Source organism: Eublepharis macularius, chromosome 4 (genome assembly GCF_028583425.1).
Source record: "Eublepharis macularius isolate TG4126 chromosome 4, MPM_Emac_v1.0, whole genome shotgun sequence".
Classification (NCBI taxonomy): Eukaryota; Metazoa; Chordata; class Lepidosauria; order Squamata; family Eublepharidae; genus Eublepharis; species Eublepharis macularius.
In genome coordinates, this window is record NC_072793.1 from 69,739,854 (window position 1) to 69,759,932 (window position 20,079).

Consider the following 20,079-nt stretch of genomic DNA (forward strand, 5'->3'; position numbering starts at 1 on the left):
GCCTCCTGCTACCCAAACCTAGGCCGATTCCAGACGGCCCTCCCCATTGCGAAACGTTGCGCGTTGTTGCGCAGAAAACGTGAAATATCGCGTTTTCTCGCGCGAGTTTTCCGCAATGTCGCGTTTTCTGCGTGACGACGCGCAACGTTTTGCAATGGGGAGGGCCGTCTGGAATCGGCCCTAAATTGGGAGAGACAAGAATCACTGAAAGCTAGTCATTTAAACGATGATTTTGGAGGATGCTGCCAACTGTCTACGCCAAAGACACTAACTCTTCACATAGTCCCCATATTCCTATTCCTCTAATTTTATAGGACTACTTGCACTGAAATAGAAGCAATCATATGCACTTCTTTTTCTTATTATTAATGAACCAATGTAGTGTAGCCATTAAGAGCTCTGAACAAGGACCAGGGACTTGGGTTCAAGTCAGCCGTGAAGCTCACCAAGTGACTTCGGGCCAGTCACTATTTTACAACTTAACCTATTTTACAGGGTTTTTATGAGGATAAAATGGAGAAGAGAGTAACCATATACATCACCCTCAGTTCCTTGATGGAAGAGCAGGATAAAAATTTAAAAGAAGCAGGAACAGAAGAGTCAAAAACATTAAAATCCTAAGAAGGCGAGAGAGAGAGAACTAGAGCCAGCTTTACATGCAATCTCTTAGTGCTTACCAAGAGCAGTGGCACCCAGGAGGAAAAAAGCTCCCCTTCCTGCACAGGCTTTTCTCTTTCCCTGGGCAGCTCTTCCTTGTATGGATCAGTGGTGCCTCGATCAGCTTTTGGGCTGAAGGGCTTCTACCTCAGGAGGCTGCAGCAGACAGCAGAAGTGCCCCTTGGCAGAGCAAAGGAATGGGGAGGGGGAGCAGGGAAGGGTAATTGCCAAAGTAGGTGGCAGCTTACTTTCATTCCTGCAAAACCTTGGAATGCAGCTGCCACCCAAAAGGAGCTATTTCTCTAGGAATGCCTGTGCAAGAACCTCCAGTCAGTCAGAAGCCCTGCTGGATAATGGCCTTGCCTACTTTCTACAAACATTTGATAGGGTCCAGGAAATATGTCAGGGGGTGCTATGGCCCATGCTGGAGAATGCCAATTTATAGTTTACACTAAGATACTTTTAGTTTTGGATTTTTTTGCTATAAATGCAATAAAGGTTAACATAGAAAATTTTGAAGCATGAAGTTATGATATATTTACCTCTACTGGATCTAAGAGTGTTTCTGGAGCTGGAATACCATTCATTTTTGCAGCTTTTTGAATAATCCTTTCAGCTTCTTCATATCTTCCTTGAGAGATCAACCATCGGGGAGATTCAGGAATCAGCCTGTAACAAGTTTCAAACATTTATGTTGGCAATTCACAACAGCTCCAACTGTGGTGGATTATAGTTTCCACAGTATCAGACTGCTTCCTTGGCTGGACTCTCATGTAGTAATGTTATATTTTGACTTTACTCATGGGTCAGTCACAGCTCTCTCAGCCCCACCCACCTCACAGGGTGATTGTTGTGGGGTTAATAATAATGTACTTTGTAAACCGCTCTGAGTGGGTGTTAAGATGTCCTGAAGGGTGATATATAAATCCAATGTTGTTGTTATGTGCGTAATTCCATTGAGCTCATAGTAACAGAAAGGGGAGCCTGCAAACACTTTTCTTATTTAAGTGTATCAGAGATAAGAGTTACTTCAAGCACTCCTAATTTGATTTTTATACTAAACAAAAACATTTTTTGTCATCAATAGCACACAGAATACACTATGGCTTTTGAAGATTGTATTAAAAAGAAAAATTGAAAATCTTCAACCATGACTTATAGCCCAAGCTTAAAAAATATTTATTTTTAAGTTAGTAATGTTTATTTCAGCGGAAACTCTTTCCAAGCAAAGATGCTTATGTTCACAACAGATTTAATAAACTTCTGGTGTGGCTCTGGCTCTCATCCAGTATCATTAGCATGATAACGTACAAATGGGTGTAAGACAGAGCTCCAGGAGCATAATGTCAATATGAGCACCCTTCCTTTCACATTCTAAAATAGTATGCTTTTTAACTATTTAAGAAGAGTGAATAAAACGTACTAGACATGGTCTTAGTAGATGAGTGAATTAATAAATGAATGAGCATGTGTGCAGTAGTACAATTTTCAATTTGAAGCACAAGTAGGCTTATCTTGACTCCTCTAGGGCATCACATCAAGTACTATGAAAAACCACACAATCTACCTCAGTACAAGTTCCATAGGACACATAAGATAAGTATGTCTACAACAGGCTCTACAACAGGCTCTACAACAGTGCTTTCCAAATCTCTGAGATGAGAAAAATTATCATCAGTGTCGTCTTGTGGCTATGACTGTTTCCCAAATATAATCCATGGGATTAATCCAAATGCACGTGTCTCTCCTTACCTGTAGATCTGAGAACCTTTATCTGGCCAGGGAACAGTGGCAGAAAGCTACACCGCTGTTCCTTTGTAGTGAAGGATTTATAGTACTGGCAGACACTGTGTAATCTTTTACTCAATCTTTGTAAATGCTTCTAAAAACAGTAAGAAGTATCTACCACAACCATAAAGGAAATCCCAGTTTCTCACAAGGCTTTTGTCCAGTATTCTACCACTGCCACATTTCCTAAATGAACTTAAAAGCACCAACATTTCCTTCTTTTTTATTTATTTACTCAGCTGTTCAACTGAAATTATCCCCAATTTGACTAACTGTAAAATAAAAGCAATGATCATAATTAAAAAAAAATAGATTCTGAAATCAGGACTACTAAACTCAACATCTTACGCAGTTTCATTCAGGAGCAAGTCCCAGCACACCAAGGGGATGAGGAAGGGGGAAACATGTTTGTTAGGCCCTGTAAGAATCCCTCCATGTGCAGGCATTTGTTCAGGGGCATGATGAACATCCTAAAATCAAAACACTAGAACTCCTAAATCCATAGGACTGGGAATAAGGATAATAATGATGGCAAAAAAGGCATTGTGTGGGGAAGAATTGTGCTCCAAGTTTTTGTTTAGTTAATTCAAAAATGAGGGGAGTAAAATAAGGCATTTTACTAATTATATTTCTTATAAAGCTATAAAAACAATGCTTTTTAATATCATACAACAATTTCTTTCTTTTCACTACATAACCAGCCACGGAAGTTAATGTGAATTTGTTTAAACTTGTATTAACTTTTAAAAGGATAATTGCCACTGAAATCCAAAGTAAAACTATCCAAGAAAAGATGAGAAAGTTGCACGTGCACACACACAAACAAGTTAGCAAGCCTTGTAATGACCAAGTTTAGGAATAAGATTCAAGACTTTGAGTGCAAATGATGTTAGAAAGCATGCAAAACCCAAAACCAAACCAAAAGGGAAAAGAGCATTCTCCTCTCTCTGCTGAAAAATGTGGCTATATAACCCAAAGTTTATAAAGACATCAACTTCCCCACCTGAAATTCTTCACGCTGACCTTCCTATGCAACCAAAAGCTCCTTTCCATGACTACTTCGATACAATGGCCCTTCTTTTTGCTTAAGAAGGGCCATTGTATCAAAGTAGTCATTCATTTGTTTAAACTTGTATTAACTTTTAAAAGGATAATTGCCACTGAAATCCAATTCATAAGGGGCTTAAATACTCACCATCCATTCTTGTCTCGGACAAGCAAGCTAACAGAAATCCCAGTTGGATTTCAGTCTATTGCAACAAAACTTCAAACCTCATGACATTTGGCTCAAGAACTGGGAAAGTGAAACATAGCTCCATTTGTTAGCTCCAAGATACCAGTTTTTGCCTTTGGAAAAATGTGCTCTCTTCATTTGTGGCAAAAATATATGGCCACAGACTAGCTATGAACTCAGTTATTCAAGGTTTTAAAGGCAAGTAGAAATAAGGAGTACGAAACAGAAATAATGAAAGAAAAGCTCAACAGTAGTTATTGGATCTAACCCACTTCAGTGGACTCAGAAAAGTGCAACTCTTTTTAGGATTACTTCTAGGGAGCAAACTTTTCAAAGTGTACAGCTCCCTTGTAGTTCTAGAGGCTGAAACTAATGTACTCATTTTAGTAACATACATCTTTGGAAAGAAACATTTTAAAATTGAGCCATTGAATTCTGGTAATTATTTAAGTTGTTCTGTACTCACTTATAGTTTTGAGGCATATTAAAGAGGAAAAGAACTGAACATGAGAAGGGAACTGAAAGATGGGGTGTATCAGTATCTGTGGGAGTAGAAGAGACAAATGAGGTGTTAATGAGGTGTTGAGAGCTAGTTAAATGAGGTGTCGAGAGCCAGTTTGGTGTAGTGGTTAAGAGCGCAGGACTCTAATCTGGAGAACCGGGTTTGATTCCTCACTTCTCCACTTGAAGCCAGCTGGGTGACCGTGGGTCAGTCACAGCTCTCCAGAGCTCTCTCAGCCCCACCCACCTCACACGGTGATATTATTGTGGGGATAATAATGACATACTTTGTAAATCACTCTGAGTAGGTGTTAAGTCATCCTGAAGGGCGGTATATAAATCGAATGTTATTATGAGATGGTGTACCGAGAGACCTATACAGATAGATTCAGAGAATCCTGTGGTCCCCTTTGAAAAGAGTCTATTCTAAAGTGCAGAATGAAAAAGAGTGAGATAATAGATGGGATTCAGAGACCTGTAGTGGTGCAGAGTGAGATGAGAAAAAGTGATAGCTATGAAGTAGAAATAAATAAAAAGAAGTGTTAACTGAGGGTATCTGAGAAACCTGCAGAAGATTAAGAAAGACAGTATGGGATGCAGAGAATGCGTTATAAGCACACTGAGTAAAAACTGTAACATAATAGTTTTTATGGTTAATATAGAAATGTGACTTTCAAGTCAATAAAAATACAGAAGCAGCCATCTAAGTTATGCACTGCTACCTTAAAGTTTATCAACACTCTTTTTGGTGTGCGAAGTTCACTGGTGTTAATGCCATCTGAAGAAGACACAATCAGTGGAATGAATAAAAGAACAACTACTACGTACTATGTACATATTTAGCCAGTTACCTGATATTAGAATTGATGAAAGGAGAAATTAGCTATGTCCTAATGAGCTAATATAGTTAATCTTAATGCCTTAAGGTGTTGGAGAAGCTCAACGTCACATGCCAAATTAAGTAACCCTGAAGTTCAAGCACAGAAGTAAATACCAAATCAAGCAGACAAGTAGGTATGTCCTCACTATCCTTTTCTAGTTAACAGAGTCAGCTTCTTCATATAGAAGCCAGCATAATGATCATCTGGTCACAATGGAGCTCTATTCAGTTATTTTACTTGGCTAGACTAGATCATATTTCTACCATATTACTGACATCCCTAGAATGTAGTTTTTCTTTAGCGCCTTCCCCGACCCTGATTGTTTGTAGACACAAAACTGCAAAAAAGTCATGAAAGCAAACCAATGCATAGCCTAAATATAATAGCTATCCAACGGAGATTGTTATCTGAAGTATCATATAAGGTATGGACAGATTTTAATCACACCACTTTTTGACTAGCCTTAAAAAGGATTAAAAGGTTTGCGCACTTCAAAAGGTTGATGTGAAGATAAAGTGAGGGAGGGGGAGAAAGATGTATGCTATCCCAAGATATGCCCTGACCTGAAGAGCCCTGGAGAGCCTGATCCTCATCAGATCTCAGAAGCTGAGCAGGGGCGGCCTTGGTTAGTAATTGGATGGGAGACCTCCAAGGAAGACCGGGGTTGCAGAGGCAGGCAATGGTAAACCACCTCTGTAAGTCTTATACTATGAAAACCCCACCAGGGTTCACTATAAGTCAGCGATGACTTGAGGGCACCACACATACACACATACCAAGATACATGAAGAATTGCCGGACAAAAGTGTGACAGAAGAAGCACATACCCTACCAACATTGTGCAATTTAAAAGTAATTCATCAGTAAGATTTATAGTTTCCAAGTGGGGGTGGAAGAAGAATAAGAAAAGGAAAGGTTGCATAAGAGATCATCCAGCAATATCAGAGATAACAAAAAGGCAATAAAGTGGTTGGAGGAATCAGATATCCCTCTAGGGATTTCTAAATAGCGCTGAAAAGCCAACAGATGATGCACTCAACCACCCCAAAAGAGACAGTGAGGCTCAGGACAAAGATAATTTATCTAAGAGAATACGTCTGACCTTCAAGGCAACCACAGTTTCAGGAAGGGGGGACGATACATCCAGGCAATGAAAGGCTGTTAAAACCCAGCTGGTAATACAACAATGCAAGTCGAAGGCTGTTAGCTACAGAGGGCACTTTTCTGGAGCTGAACACCTTTCGGAATAGTTAAACTCACCACCACAGTGGAACGCAGCATACCCCTGGTACAGTCAGAGCCAGTAGCAGCATCCGCCAGTCTCTGATGAAGTAAGCAAATAGTGGCAGCAACATGTAGCCAATTGCAAAAAATATGCAAACTCCTAATGTAGAGAATATAATACGAACTGATTTGCCAAGAATTTCTGTGCCTGTTTAAAACAAGGAGTGTGGGTTAGCATCTTAGCTCTTTCCCCCCCTAACATTACCCACAATATTTTATTGCATATAAACACAGTCTTTAAAATGAGACATTTCCCCTACAGTATTTCGAGAGAGGTATGCCCTAAAATTAGACTAAACATAAACAAGTTTACATGGAGAATTCTCCAGACTTGTGTGTACTGGGCTACATGTGCAGCCTCTCACCGCAAACAGGACATATAGTGCTCCCTTCCCATTTTGGGTTACGAAAACAGTGCAGGGGAAAGGCTAGCACACTTTCTCCTCCTGTACCACATTCCCAATCTGAATTGGTGCCTTGAACATTTGGTAAATTTCCTTCACATCTGACATCTGACTGTCCCATCAAAGTCAGGTCTGCCTGTTACAAAAACCTTAAATTACAAATTATAACATGTAGCGTCTGGATTCCCTCCAGACTTTGACTGAAATGGTAACATAATTGGACCCAGAATTTACAGCAGACCAGTTTGCCATTATACACAAACCTGAAAACAATTGTTTGTTCTCAGATTCCAGAATCCTGGTTTGCAAATGAAGTCAAACACAGCTTGTTGGTTCAGATGTAAAGGAAATCTATGAGGTTTGCTGTGAATATACAACTCACTATGTATAAGGGAAGACTTGCACACAATCCTCAATCTCCTTCAAAGGTTGTTGATGTAGCAGCAAACCATTAGCTCTCAACCAAGCTTATGTCATTCAATGTGTATGGTGCAACAGAACAACTGAAAAATCCAGTTTTGGTAAGGGGATACACCAGCATAGCCATATTATTGAGAATATGCCTCAACACGTATATTTCCTTTATTGCATTAGACTAAACCTTTTCTAGCCCAACATTGTGTTTTGAATAATGGCAAGTCAGATGTCTTTAGAAGCAAAAAGGCAAGGCAAGAATATGATGAAGACCATCCTGTTTGTCTCTATCACTTTGCATTTAAATTCTGCAAATAAAAGTTCCACTTAACTAATGGGGTTAACAGCTATTGACAGACTTTTCCTTCTGAAATCAGTCTAATTCTTTCTTAAAAGGCATCTATGCCAGTGGCTGTGAATGCCGTAAGACAAATAGTGTGTTATGTAAAAAAGTATTTTGTCTGTCCTGAACCTATCATAAAATCAGATACACAAGGTGACTATGAGTATGAATGTTTGTATTACTGAGAAGGGAAGAATGCTTGTATCTGCTCTCCAAACTGCTCATACATACTGATATTTATTACATATGGAACACAACAAACCAAAAAACCCTTGGACTGCTTGCTCATACCCAATGTTAGTTATTACACTTATAAGTTACCTAAACAGGACGAGGAGGAAAGGGGGAAGGTTATATTCATAGTACACACTGACTAGAAATGCATTTTAGAATGTCTTTTAAGTATAGTTCTTAATTATGTCTTACCATAGTTTAAAAAGAAAACACTCTAATTTAGGAATAGACGATACAGGCTGTGATATGGCAATTTATACCGAAATGCAAAGAACAAGAAAACTGCCACATTAGCGCAGTCCACAGAGATACCAGGCCAATTTCCATTTCCCAGCACCTCTCACTGAAAGAAACTTCTGAAGAAGAAAACTCACTGAAGTCTCTTTTTGTGTGAAGGGTGAGAACAGTGAATTATTCCCTTGTGGAAACTGAAGGACTTCTATATCAGTGATGACACCTAGCTCTTATAAACAGTTTTAATGCATTAAAAGTGCTTCATATACATTACCCCAAATCTGACTGTTTGCTCATAATGCTGACAAGGCTGCACAAGCAGACTCTAATTAAAAAACAAAAACAAACCACAGTCCATGAAATACCTTTTATTAGGACCAGCTACAATGACACAAAACAGTGCGGAAGTTTTTTAGTCTCCAAAAATTTTCCTTAGGCTGGATGATACAATATAATAAATAAAAAAGAGGTGTTGGAAGGAAAAGAAATATATCCGACCATGATTTTAAAGCCCTCTTCTCGCCTGTCTGTGCTAAATGCTGGTGGGCAAGTAGATGAACAGTGTTGCTTTTGATGTCAGGTTGCATTCTAGTTCCTCTGAGCAAGATGAAAACAAAAACAAATGGCATGTCTCCATTGGAATTAGAAAGGCCAGCAGTCTTCCTTGTATTGCTCTGACAATAAGTGACATTGAGACTCCTTACAGGGCAAAGAGGGCTTCTGAGAGGCACAGTGTTCCTATGAACACAGTTTTAAAACCACTGATACTCATAAATAATAGTTATTTTGCCAAATTGCATGGCAACACAGTGTTAAGGCTGCCCAGATTTGGTAAGACAAATTGCACAGTGTGATCATGTATGACAATATGCATAAAGATGATCACTGGTTGGAAAAGTATTTTTAACATCAAGAAAATAAAAATGTCCGAAAAACAATTGCTCTAGTATGTATACACTCCAAACATATTCAGATGAAAGTCTGAATGGGGACTTAGTCAGTTTATTTTGCAAAACAACCAGAATCATTTTTCATGTTCTCAATCCATGACCCCCTACCCTACGGAGTAGCTGTTTCCTTCCCAAGTTTCACAGGAGTCCAAAGTATCAATGCTTTCCAATCCTGTCCCCAGTCAAAATCTAATTTTTTAAAAAAACCTCTTAAAAGTGACAGGTAGAACCATGCAAATTATCCATTCACATATTAAAATAATTATCTGGCCCAGATAATTAAAGCTTGTGGCTCCAGAATTTCTTTAGGTTCTGGACTAACTAATAAGCACAAACAAAAAAAATTGCAACCAACCTCCCTTTAATAAGAAGATACAACAAAATTGACTCAAGATTCATTTTTAAAAATCTGTTCAAATAAGAAATAAAAAATATCAAAGATGTTGCTAGCCAGAAAATGAAAATGAGATGCAATTTAAGCATCGTTTCAGGTGGGTAGCAGTGTTGGTCTTCAGTAGAACAGCAAGATCTGTGTCCAGTAGTACCTTAAAGATCAACAAGATTTCCAGGGTATAAGTTTCCAAAGTCAAAGCTCCCTTCATCAGATAACTTACACATAGTTTAAATTCACCGAGAGCACCTTAGGATGCCTAAATGCTACAACTGTCCCTGGTATTCTGAAATGTCCAAACACAATTCTATGCAGAATTACTCCAAGCAAAGTTAACTGAAATCAATGAGTGTAGGCTGGAGTAACTCTGCACAGAATTGCACTGCAAGTTGCTCCATAACTGTTGTCCAGCATCAGCGCCCGCCCAGAGTCGTCTGCCCCAGCTCCAGCTCCCTGTGGTGCAGGTACTCATCTGGTGACAGGAGAACTCGGGGGTGCTGGGGAGAGTGTGACATTAGGCCGAGAAGACAGACAGGCCGCAGCAGCGGGCGAGGACATCAGGTCGGCCACTGCAGTGGCCATGGAAGCTGCAGCTGAAGGTGGAGAGGCTGCAACGAGACTCAACAGGCCAGGCAGCAGTCCCAGTGTGCTCCCTGCCACCAGTTCCACACCCACAGCTATGGGACAGCCCAGAGCTGCAAGGCCAGGGAGACTTGACGGCCAAACAGCCAGGGAGTGGCCCAGGGACAAAGGCCACTTAACCAATGCCGCCAATGCTGCCTCAGGCAGCAGCTCAGAGGCCACAGGAGCAGCTGGGCTTAGCAACCACGGAAGCAGGCAAGGGGGGAATGGCCCATGAGTCAGGGCTGCAGTAGTGGCACCACCACAGATAGCAGCCTGGCGGCAGCCGCGACATTTCCCCAAGGTGACCAGGCGCCTGAGATGCCTGGAGGAAGGAAGGGAATGCCAGGCAGACAGGCACAGAGAGAGGAGCCGGGTATTGCCCAATGGAGGCCCCACTGGGCCCGGAGGCCAGCCGCCAGGAGGTGTGGCTGCCTAGTGCAGTCAGAGTAGCTGCACAATTGCTGGGAACAGGCCTGGGGGGGCAGGGGCTGGAACTGATGAAGGAATAAATGGGAAGTCCAGGAACAGGACAAGGAGGATCGGACACTGTCTGACCAGAGTGCCCAGGGGCCAGAGCTAGTTCAAGAGAGGAAGAGAGACCCAGATGATGCTACCCCCCACACTTTCTTTCTGAGGCTGGGGACACCCCAACAAGCGAAAGGAGGCCACTATGACCAAAGCCGACTGAGCCAGCGGAGGGCAGGGACAGGAATGGTTTCACAACTGTTCTTGCACAAATATTCATCACCTAGCAAGGCATGAACAAAACGTACATTTTTATACACGTGTCAAAATTCATTTGTTAAAAGCATTAAATATTTTGGTGATACATATTATTTACCTAAATCTCCAGTCCTAGTAGGAGATAAATAGTGCTAGTTAGCTCAAGAAGACACAGTTTGTTTCAGTACTGGAAAGAAAAAAGTTCCCCATCCACCCTCTCCAAATCATATTAAACGTAAGAGATGGCACCAGAGCATTTCAATCATATCTACCACGTTAGCCTTTAAGTCTTTTAAAGTAGGCTTTCTGGAAACGTTTTTAAGATAGTCGAAACTAAGTCATGTTATTAAATAAAAACATTTAAATAGTGTCAGGGAAGATTATGCCAACATTGGAAAATAACTTGTGGAATGGGAGAAAATTCCCAAAAAAACCATTATCTGTATTTCCATGGAGCTCAGTCTGGTAGGTGTGGCTATAGTGTGCAGCCATCATTTGTGACAGCTTATTTAAATTGCACCAAGCAGAGACTGAATGGTAAGCCATGTGTCTGCTAGTCTTGCTTCTTCCTTCTCTGCCCCATATCTGTCTCCTAACAATTGTCAAAATTTTAATTAATGTTACTAAAATATTTATATCTCTCCTCTGCCTTTGTGGGTCAAAGCACAATTAAAACAACAGCACACTTCAATTAAAGCATTAAAACTCCAGAAAACCCCTGATTGTGTGAAACTTAAATTTCATTGAACAATAAAATGCTGCAAGCCTTCATAATAATCCTCCAAGGATGGTGCCTGTTTCATAAAGAAGTGGGAACCTATACTGAAAAGGAACAGGCTCCAGTGGATGCCAAGAATGTAAGATGACAAAAATATCAAACAAGGGCAGAGGTCTTTCAGATATGGGGATTCAATGGCTATGAAGGTAAGTGAAGACTTCAATGTCTTTGGTCACAGACTTTTCTTCCTTATATTATTCTGTAAAGTTTTGGGTATAGTGTAGGCACTAATACGACTATACAGGAATACATATTTTATGGTAAGCTGTATATGTCTGTTTAGATTTTTTTAAAAAATCATTATTTAAAAGTACCTGTTCAATTTAGTCTGATTAACACATTCTTAGTTATTACTATTACAGATTTTCAATTGTACTCTGCTACACCCATTTCTGTTAAGATTATCTGTAAAAACATTAATTGGTGAGCCTTACCCGGGAAGATATTAGATTTGAGTCAAAGAAAGTGAAATTAACTCCTTTTCGTGTTAATTTTTTATTCAAACAACATGTACATATAGAGTTAGAGATTACAACGTAAAGGAAAAGAGTAAGAGTCCAGTAGCACCTATAAGACTAACATTAGGTAGGTATGAGCTTTCGCGAGCCACAACTCACTTCTTCAGATACTTCTTCAGATACTGAAGAAGTATCTGTGGTATCTGAAGAAGTGAGCTGCGGCTCACAAAAGCTCATACATTACCACTAATGTTGTTAGTCTTATAGGTGCTACTGGACTCTTGCTCTTTTCCACTGCTACAGACAGACTAATACGGGCTACCCATCTTGATCTCTCTCAACGTGAAGGAACAATAAGTATAATGACAGATAACACTGAAGACACAATATTCCTCTCTTATGAAAAGGTTACTATGTCTCACAAAATAACCAGCAGTGCTTTGGAGGTAAAGGCTATTTTGAATTCAAATTAACATAATGATGCCAAATAAAATGTTTCATGATCAATTTGCCCTCTGAGAAGTTTCAAATGTACATTTACATGAAAATCTATCATCTCAAGTGTGTATACCAAACTTGGAATTTAAAATCATTTTCAGTTTTTCAAAACTGAATGATTATCGTTCTAGCAGCAATCATGAAACAACTAATTATATCTGGGTGTGCTGAATTCCTTATTTTGTCTGGAAACATATCTAGCAATGCCACTCCTCAGGGCATTGTTTGATTGAAAAAAATTTTTTTTAAGTGATCTCCAAAACAGGAATATTTAAGAACTTTATATCATTTCCTTTAGCGATACATTTCTTGTAACACAATGTCTGGTTGGTTCGTCACACTTTATTGGATGGCTGCCCTGTATCTCTTTGGTGTAGTTTAAAGTTCATAGACAAAAGATAAAGAAAATTTGCTGCATTCTGCTGTCCTACAGGTTGAAAGCCAAACACATAAATCTGGGTTTTCTGAATTCTAGTTAGGCTACATTTGAATTTAACAAGCACTTTCTGAGCCCAGGTAAATGAGACACTAATACCCAGAGGTAAAACTCATGTTAATAGCTTTAGTTTTAAGAGTATTTCCAAATCTTTCAGCAAAACTTTTTAGTTTGCCTTATCCATAAAGAAGTAACTTTGTTTATGATTTCACTGTCAAATGATTAGAACTAGGTAACAGAACAAGAAGAACAAGTAAAGAAACCACAAATTGTTGTTAAAACAATACAGAAGCTTATCTGAGAGATGGGCAGGCACAGTATGATCTCCATTTGCTATACTCCATTCAGTTTAAGCATCTAATTAAGATTTACAAGAACTGGACAGCTGGAAAAATCTGCAGGACATTTGATCCGATATGATTGCATCTCAATCTAAGTTTTATTTTTTTTAATTCTTCCTAGATTTGTGTCAACTATCATGCAAATGTTCTTTCTCATCTTCATTGGAGTCTGAGAATACCTCTGAGACAGCAATCTGAAAATACAGTAGCATTTCTTGGGTTTCCCTGTGTGTGGCAGTTAACCAGGTTTGCCATACTAATTTAAATGGAAAGCCTCAAGATACAATGTTGGATACAACCAGTTATTCCACAGTTGAAAAAGTGAGGAGGGAGTCCTCTTTGGCCATCAAAAAAGGCTATGATGGGGACCACAGGACCAGCATGGACAAAAAGACTATACTAAGGAGGCAAAGTGGAGGAGACTGAGCAAAAAAAGTCAGCCAGATTCAACCTGTTGCTCATTCTTCTATTTACAAGAAGAACAGTGTGTGCAGTTTTAGGGTTTCCAGGCTCAGATCTTGAAACACTGACACTGAGGAATATTTGTACAGTATAAGTTTAATCTTGTGAAGTTCTGAATAGATTACTGTTGCTAAAATCCAACAAAACAGATGATAAAGTGTCTTGGGTGCAGGGTTCTATGCACTTTTCCAAGTCCTCAATTGAGATGCTGAGGAACAGAAGAAGAAACCAGAGCTATTGGTTCACAAAGCTCACCATGTCTTTTCCTTCTTCCTGTTCAATCCTGTGAATCCTCAAATTATATTTATTTATTGTTTATTTATTTATGTTATTTATAGTCCACCCTTCTCAGTGAGACTCAAAGAGGATTACAGTGTAGAAGTCATTATGAACTATGGCAAGAACATCCCATAAACAATGCAATTTACAGCAGCAGTAAGTACACAGTAGTAGAGTCTACAGTGCCTAGCCCTTTTCCAAAGCATCTCTCAGAACCATTTAAATACAACATAGCCCTATTACCTGTGTAAAAAAGCCCTCCTGAATAATTCAGTTTTGCATAGTTTGTAGAAAGCCAGGAGATTAGGAGTCTTCCTAACCTCAATAGGTAGGCCATTCCATAATATGGGGCCACAACAGAGAATGCAGATAGTTGCTGATTCTGCCCAACTTGCAGGGTGGTACCTGCAGAAGGCCGTTTAGATAAGCATCACTTATGCTGCAGCACATAAGGGGAGAGGCAGTCATGTAGATATGAGGATGGCCCAAGGCCATGAAGGGTTTTGTATGTGATAGCTAATACCTTGAACTGAGCCTGGTAACTGATGGGTAGCCAATGGAATGACTACAGAATGGGGGTAATATGCACACTCTGTCTAGCTCCCGGTAATAGTTGATCTGCAGCTTTTTACACTAACTGGAGTCTCTGAGTTGACTTCAAGGAGAGACCTATGTAGGGTGTGTTACAGCAGATCAGCCTTGCAGCTGTTTTCTGGGGGGAGGGTAGATTCCAAGCTAACCTCAGCAACTCCACCAATTTTGTGTGATGTTTAATGTCCATTTCCACAGCTTTCCGGCTGTGCCTGCAATAAATTGTATGAATTGCATAACCATTTTCACAGTTAGGCCTAGTAGTTCTCTGGGCCCTGAAACCTTTCCAATCAATTTATGGCACCATGTTTTGGCGTATTTTTCCTTCAGCCAGTTCTGAACTTGTTGCTGTACTGTGAGTACAGTACAGCAGATTCTTTTCTCATGTTGGAAGGTCCCTGACTCATTTTCTTCTGAGAACTCTGTTTACTGTCTACTTTACTTGCTGGGAAATGACTATTTTTAACTAGGATCCTAAAAATTTGGAGGACCATGCCTTCCTATTTTAGTGATGACATTACACTTCCCTTCCCCAAACTGTCTTTATAAGTAGGTTACTTTGAGCCCTTACTATTCAAGATCCATAATGCCATGTATAATGCCAATCAGGAACTCAGTAAAGCTACCTTCCTTGACTCTCAAAACCTGCAAACACAGGGAACTTGTCAAGCACCTTCCAGGCCTTAATACACGGTTGGTGGCTTCCATACAGCTTGGTAGAGCAAAAGTTTTGCAGGCCTATAACTTAGCATAACACAGTTGTTTCTTTAAGAGAAAAGTTTCAGAGAATAAGCCATTAGCTTGTAATTTAAGTATTCTCATTTAAAGAAGCAACCCACCCTCATCACTGCCTTTGGTTATTTTAATTCCTGGCTCAATGGCAGAATCAGATGTTGGGACTACCTTAACCCTTCCCACTCCTGTCAATGCTTCCTCTCTCAGATAGTCCTCAGCTAGACTTTTTCTGCCTTCAAGACACACTTGACAGAGGAAAACAGGCTGACCATGGAGTGATTATGTCTGCTAATCCTCCTATAGAACCATCCTACTTTTGTTTTGGAATTACAAGAGAATCATGACCTGGGAACCTCAGCATTTCCCTCATAATTCACCCTTCGTAAGATAAAAGTTGGCAAATGCTACGTACTGCAATAGAGAACCTTACTTTACAACAGCTTTTTGACATCTTCTCTCCTTGTGCTTTCCCCAGTTTGTTTAAACTTTATATTGTTCGAATTATTGTACTTTAATTGATATAAAATTGCTGCCACTATAATCAGACAGGAATATTTTCCAGCATTTGGCACTTTCTCTAACTTCCACGGATGTTGATCCATTCTTTCTGTTTATAAACATTAAGCTGCCTTATACTGGGTCAGATCATTGCTCCATCAAGGTCAGTATTGTCTACTCTCCAGGGTCTCTGGCCGAAGAAGTCTTTCACATTACCTACTGCCTGATCCTTTTAACTGGAGATGTCATTGACTGAACCTGGGCCACCTTTAATTTAGAATGCCACAGTCTCTTTCTAAATGGTTCTTGTGGCCTCATCAAAATACCACACTGGACAACAGTTTACTAGATCAGACATGTTCTTACCTAATATGAAGGCCACAACGTAGTTTGAGATCTGTCCCATGCCAACTATAAGAAACAGCACTGTAAACATTTCCCAGCTGGTTGAGAAGATCTGCAGGAAGCTGAAACCTGTCTGTACACCCATAGTTGCAAACAGAATGGTCTTTCTGCCAAACCTTTTGGAGAAAAGAACAAGCAAGCAAAAAAAATCTATAATCCAGTCTCCAGAATTATTTTTGTCAGGTGCTAGGAAAGGCAAAGAGACTTTTTGCAAGTCCGTGCTATTCAAGGAGCTGGTGTTCCTCCTGCCCGTTGTCCTATAATAGCTGGAGACACTGGTCTACCTATAAACATTTACATATGTATTACTCACCTGGGCAACACCTGTTTCCAGTAATTAAGTCCAGTAACTATTTTCAGGCAACTAGACAGTGCAATCCTTAGCAGTTACAGCCTTCTATGCCCACTGACATCAATGGACTTAGAAGGTTATAACTCTGTTTAGGACTGATTAGGCACATTTTTTAAAAAATGAATAGTACACCAAAGTGAATATACTAAAGAATCACTATTAACACTAAGACCACAAAACAAAGCACTGCAAGGATATTTTTATTCATCAGGATTTTTAATGGGGTGTAAACTGCAGGCATTTGGGGGTGAAGATGGGCTGTCTGGGGTTCTAATCTATTGTTAATCTATTTAACTGTGCCAGCTGCCCTGAGACACAGGGGAAAGGTGGGATATAATTATTTTAATAAACAAGTAGACAAAATTTGTATTTGAAACCAGATACATATTATTTCCAATACAATAAAGGCTAAATGTGCAGTCATCTATGTGGAAGTACGTCACTAGTGACCAGCCTCAGTGCAGATGCTACACAAGCAGTAGATGACTAAAAGTGCAATCCTAAGAAGAGTTACTCCAGTCTAAGCCAATTGACTTCAATGGACTTAGATTGGAGTAACTCGTTTTAGGATTGCACTGTAAGGCATGTCTAGGCTGGCATGTGCCTCCTTAAACCTGTATTTCTTGGGCTGTAACATTAGAGGAAGACTCCAAGGAACAGGGAATTGGGTATGTACTGTAACAAGTACATACACTATGAACAATTTATGGCACGGTTGCTGAAAGACATCTAATAATGCCAAGCTACAGTGCAAATTAAGATGGTCATCAATCCATCATGCTCCTTATACCAAAACCAGTATCAATAATGGTAATTTAGAATTGCGAGTCTAGTCTAGTGCTGCAGAATATCACCAATGTATGAAATTATGCAGAGGAAGGGGGTATGGTACAGCCCAATCTCATTAGATCTCAAAATCTAAGCAGGGTCAGTATTTGGGTGGGCAGCCACCAAGGAAGACTTTGCAAAGGAAGCCACTGTTAAGCCACCTCTGCTTCACACTTTCCTTGAAAGCCCCCTGCTGGGGGGTCACCATAGGTCAATAGCAGCTTGATGGTGCACACACATTCACACAAATTATGCAAGCATATATAGCTTACATTCAACTACGGTGCTGTTCAATGAATGACAACACAATGTAATCAGATAAGAGTCACTATAATTATCATCGATGTCATATAATAAGATATGAATCACTAAAGTTAATCATCTTAAAACCAAACCACAAAATCTGTTTTGCTTTCCTCAATATTGCATTGAGATGTATATGGGGTGGTAAGAGACCATCCTGATTTGTTTCCATGGCTGCTTCCACATGGCTGTTTTACTCTGCATTCGTCTTTCACTTTGTTATTAGAAAAGTGAAAGGATACTCTGTATCAGAAACTGATGTATAAAACTCTTTGTGGTGCAAAGAAGTGCTAAAAGAAATTTTTGATCTTATAAAAATCTGGAAGTGGCATCACATTAGAGCTAAAGATTCGGGATAGTTCTTCTGGTTATTAGCACTATATGGACGGTGATGATCCTCACCCCTCCACCTTCCCCTCTTGCTTGGGACAACTGGATATGAAGGCGGCAAGGAGATATATCCTCAGCCTGGATTTCATGAACCGATGAACATCTATGCTGCTGAAACAACTCATCAGTTCAGTTATGCTTTCTAGAGGATGATATAGTTTGTGTAGTGCATGCCTAAGAGGAGAGCTGGGGCAAAGGATGTTCGCAGCTCTACATCTGGAGAGCAACAAAATCCTCCAGTAAGTTTTAGTAGAGATGCTGTACAGTAACCAGATGGCTCCAGATGTTCACTATTGCCACTTTCCCTGATTACAAGCCCTGCCCTAGATTGGCCTTTATGGTTCATTTTCTGACTTGAAAGTAAACACTACAATGCTTTTGGATTATGGTTATGGGTCACTATTTATTTATTTTAACCAAATGGATTTTAGTATTCAAGGCTTTACCTTAAAAAGTTCACCAGTGTTTTAAAAACTATATACTTTATGAGACTTCTAGCTTTTTTATTTATTTAAATATTGCAAGCCTGCCTGTACACCAAAATGACTAAGCATTCCAAATAATTTTTCTATCACCAATAACACCTTACTGTGTTAATCAGCCCTTCTGAGGCCAAAAGTAATATATATGGAATTAATTGATGGAATAAGAAAGTGCAAAGTGACTGAAACATATTCTTAGAAATTATTATTCCAAAGATTGTAGTCAGAAGACATATTCTGGGTGATTCACCTATCAAGCAACAAACCAGGAAGGCTAATTTTCCCATTGGGTTTTGTTTAGTTATTGCATACCCAAGTATGAAATGTGTGTATGCAAATGAAAACTCATTAAATGTTCAGGGCATATATGAATAGGATGCGACAACAAAACAACTGTATATGCATTTTTTTAATGAGATATGCCCGGGTTAGTCTAAAAACTAATGACAGAATTGGCTATGAGGTCCAGAAAACTTTCAAGTCTGCTGCCGTAATGTTGAACATATTCAATGGCGTTGGAATTTACTCTCAAATCTAACATTATTTATTTTATTTTTTTATTTATGTCATTTATAGTCCGCCTTTCTCACCAAGACTCAAGGTGGATTACATAGTGTGAAATTAGTACAATCATTCTGTTTACTCTACTGCACTGAAAAATTTAACTGTGCTAGGCCTCATACAGGTAGAAAAGAGCATGTATGTTACCTGTCAGAGAGCTGTCCTGATATAAAGGATCCAAGAAGCACACCCACAAAAAACAGAGATGTCGTTAAGGGGGTTTTCCAGTCATCATCACATACCAGATTCCACTGCAAGAGAAACATAGCAAGTTCCATGTCATTTGTAATGTTTTTAGGTGATAACTTGGATTTCAGTTGATTGGTTAATAAAGAGGGGAATGTGCTTTGAAAATTGTCAGCCTGAAACACAGTTAAAACTCCACATAAAGCTTATACCTCACTGAACTGTTACTCAGAGTCACTTCATGACTGTAGCAAACCTATTTGCATGTCCGCATCAGAAGCTGCTTGAGTAAGCAAGTCCAAGCAGGGAAGGAGGTGAAGGTAATGGTACACACTAGCAGTGCCATGTCAGAGAGGAAGCCTAGGCTGCAAGCCCATTGCTGTGCATTTTCTTTATTCAAACATTTATATCCCACCTTTCACCATAGATCAAGGCTGCTTAAAACACATAATTGAAACTGGACTGGTAGAAGCCAGTGGATACCTCAGCCTTCTTGAGAATTCCTTTTAAGATGAGCTCATAAAGACTTGGAGTTAAAAGAAAAGGTTACAGAGCCCCAACAGATCAGGAAAAGAATAGGGACGCAAAGCTGCTATGGTGACATAGAGCCAGACATCTTGGGAAGTACAGTAATAAGAGGTCAATCAGCATCCTACATAGCTATTCTAAGCAGAGTTACACCCTTCTAAGCTTACTGGTTTACACCTTAGAAAGGTATGACCTTAGAAGGGTATAAACTCTGTTTAAAGGTAAAGGTGTAAGCACCAAGTCATTACTGACCCATGGGGAGACATCACATCATGACGTTTTCTTGGAAGACTTTTTGTGGGGTTG

The 20,079-nt window shown here is 39.6% G+C and overlaps 1 protein-coding gene across 1 annotated transcript in view; it reads right to left on the reverse strand.

Moving 5' to 3' along the window:
• Window positions 1-20,079, reverse strand: part of SLC22A4 (solute carrier family 22 member 4) — an 86,927-nt gene that overhangs the window by 14,775 nt on the left and 52,073 nt on the right. The window contains exons 2-5 of the mRNA XM_054978425.1: window positions 19,207-19,310; window positions 16,105-16,259; window positions 6,322-6,493; window positions 1,200-1,326 (exon numbers count right to left, since the gene is read on the reverse strand). Of these exons, the coding sequence (XP_054834400.1) occupies window positions 1,200-1,326; window positions 6,322-6,493; window positions 16,105-16,259; window positions 19,207-19,310 (558 nt within the window). The remainder of the gene's footprint in view (window positions 1-1,199; window positions 1,327-6,321; window positions 6,494-16,104; window positions 16,260-19,206; window positions 19,311-20,079) is intronic.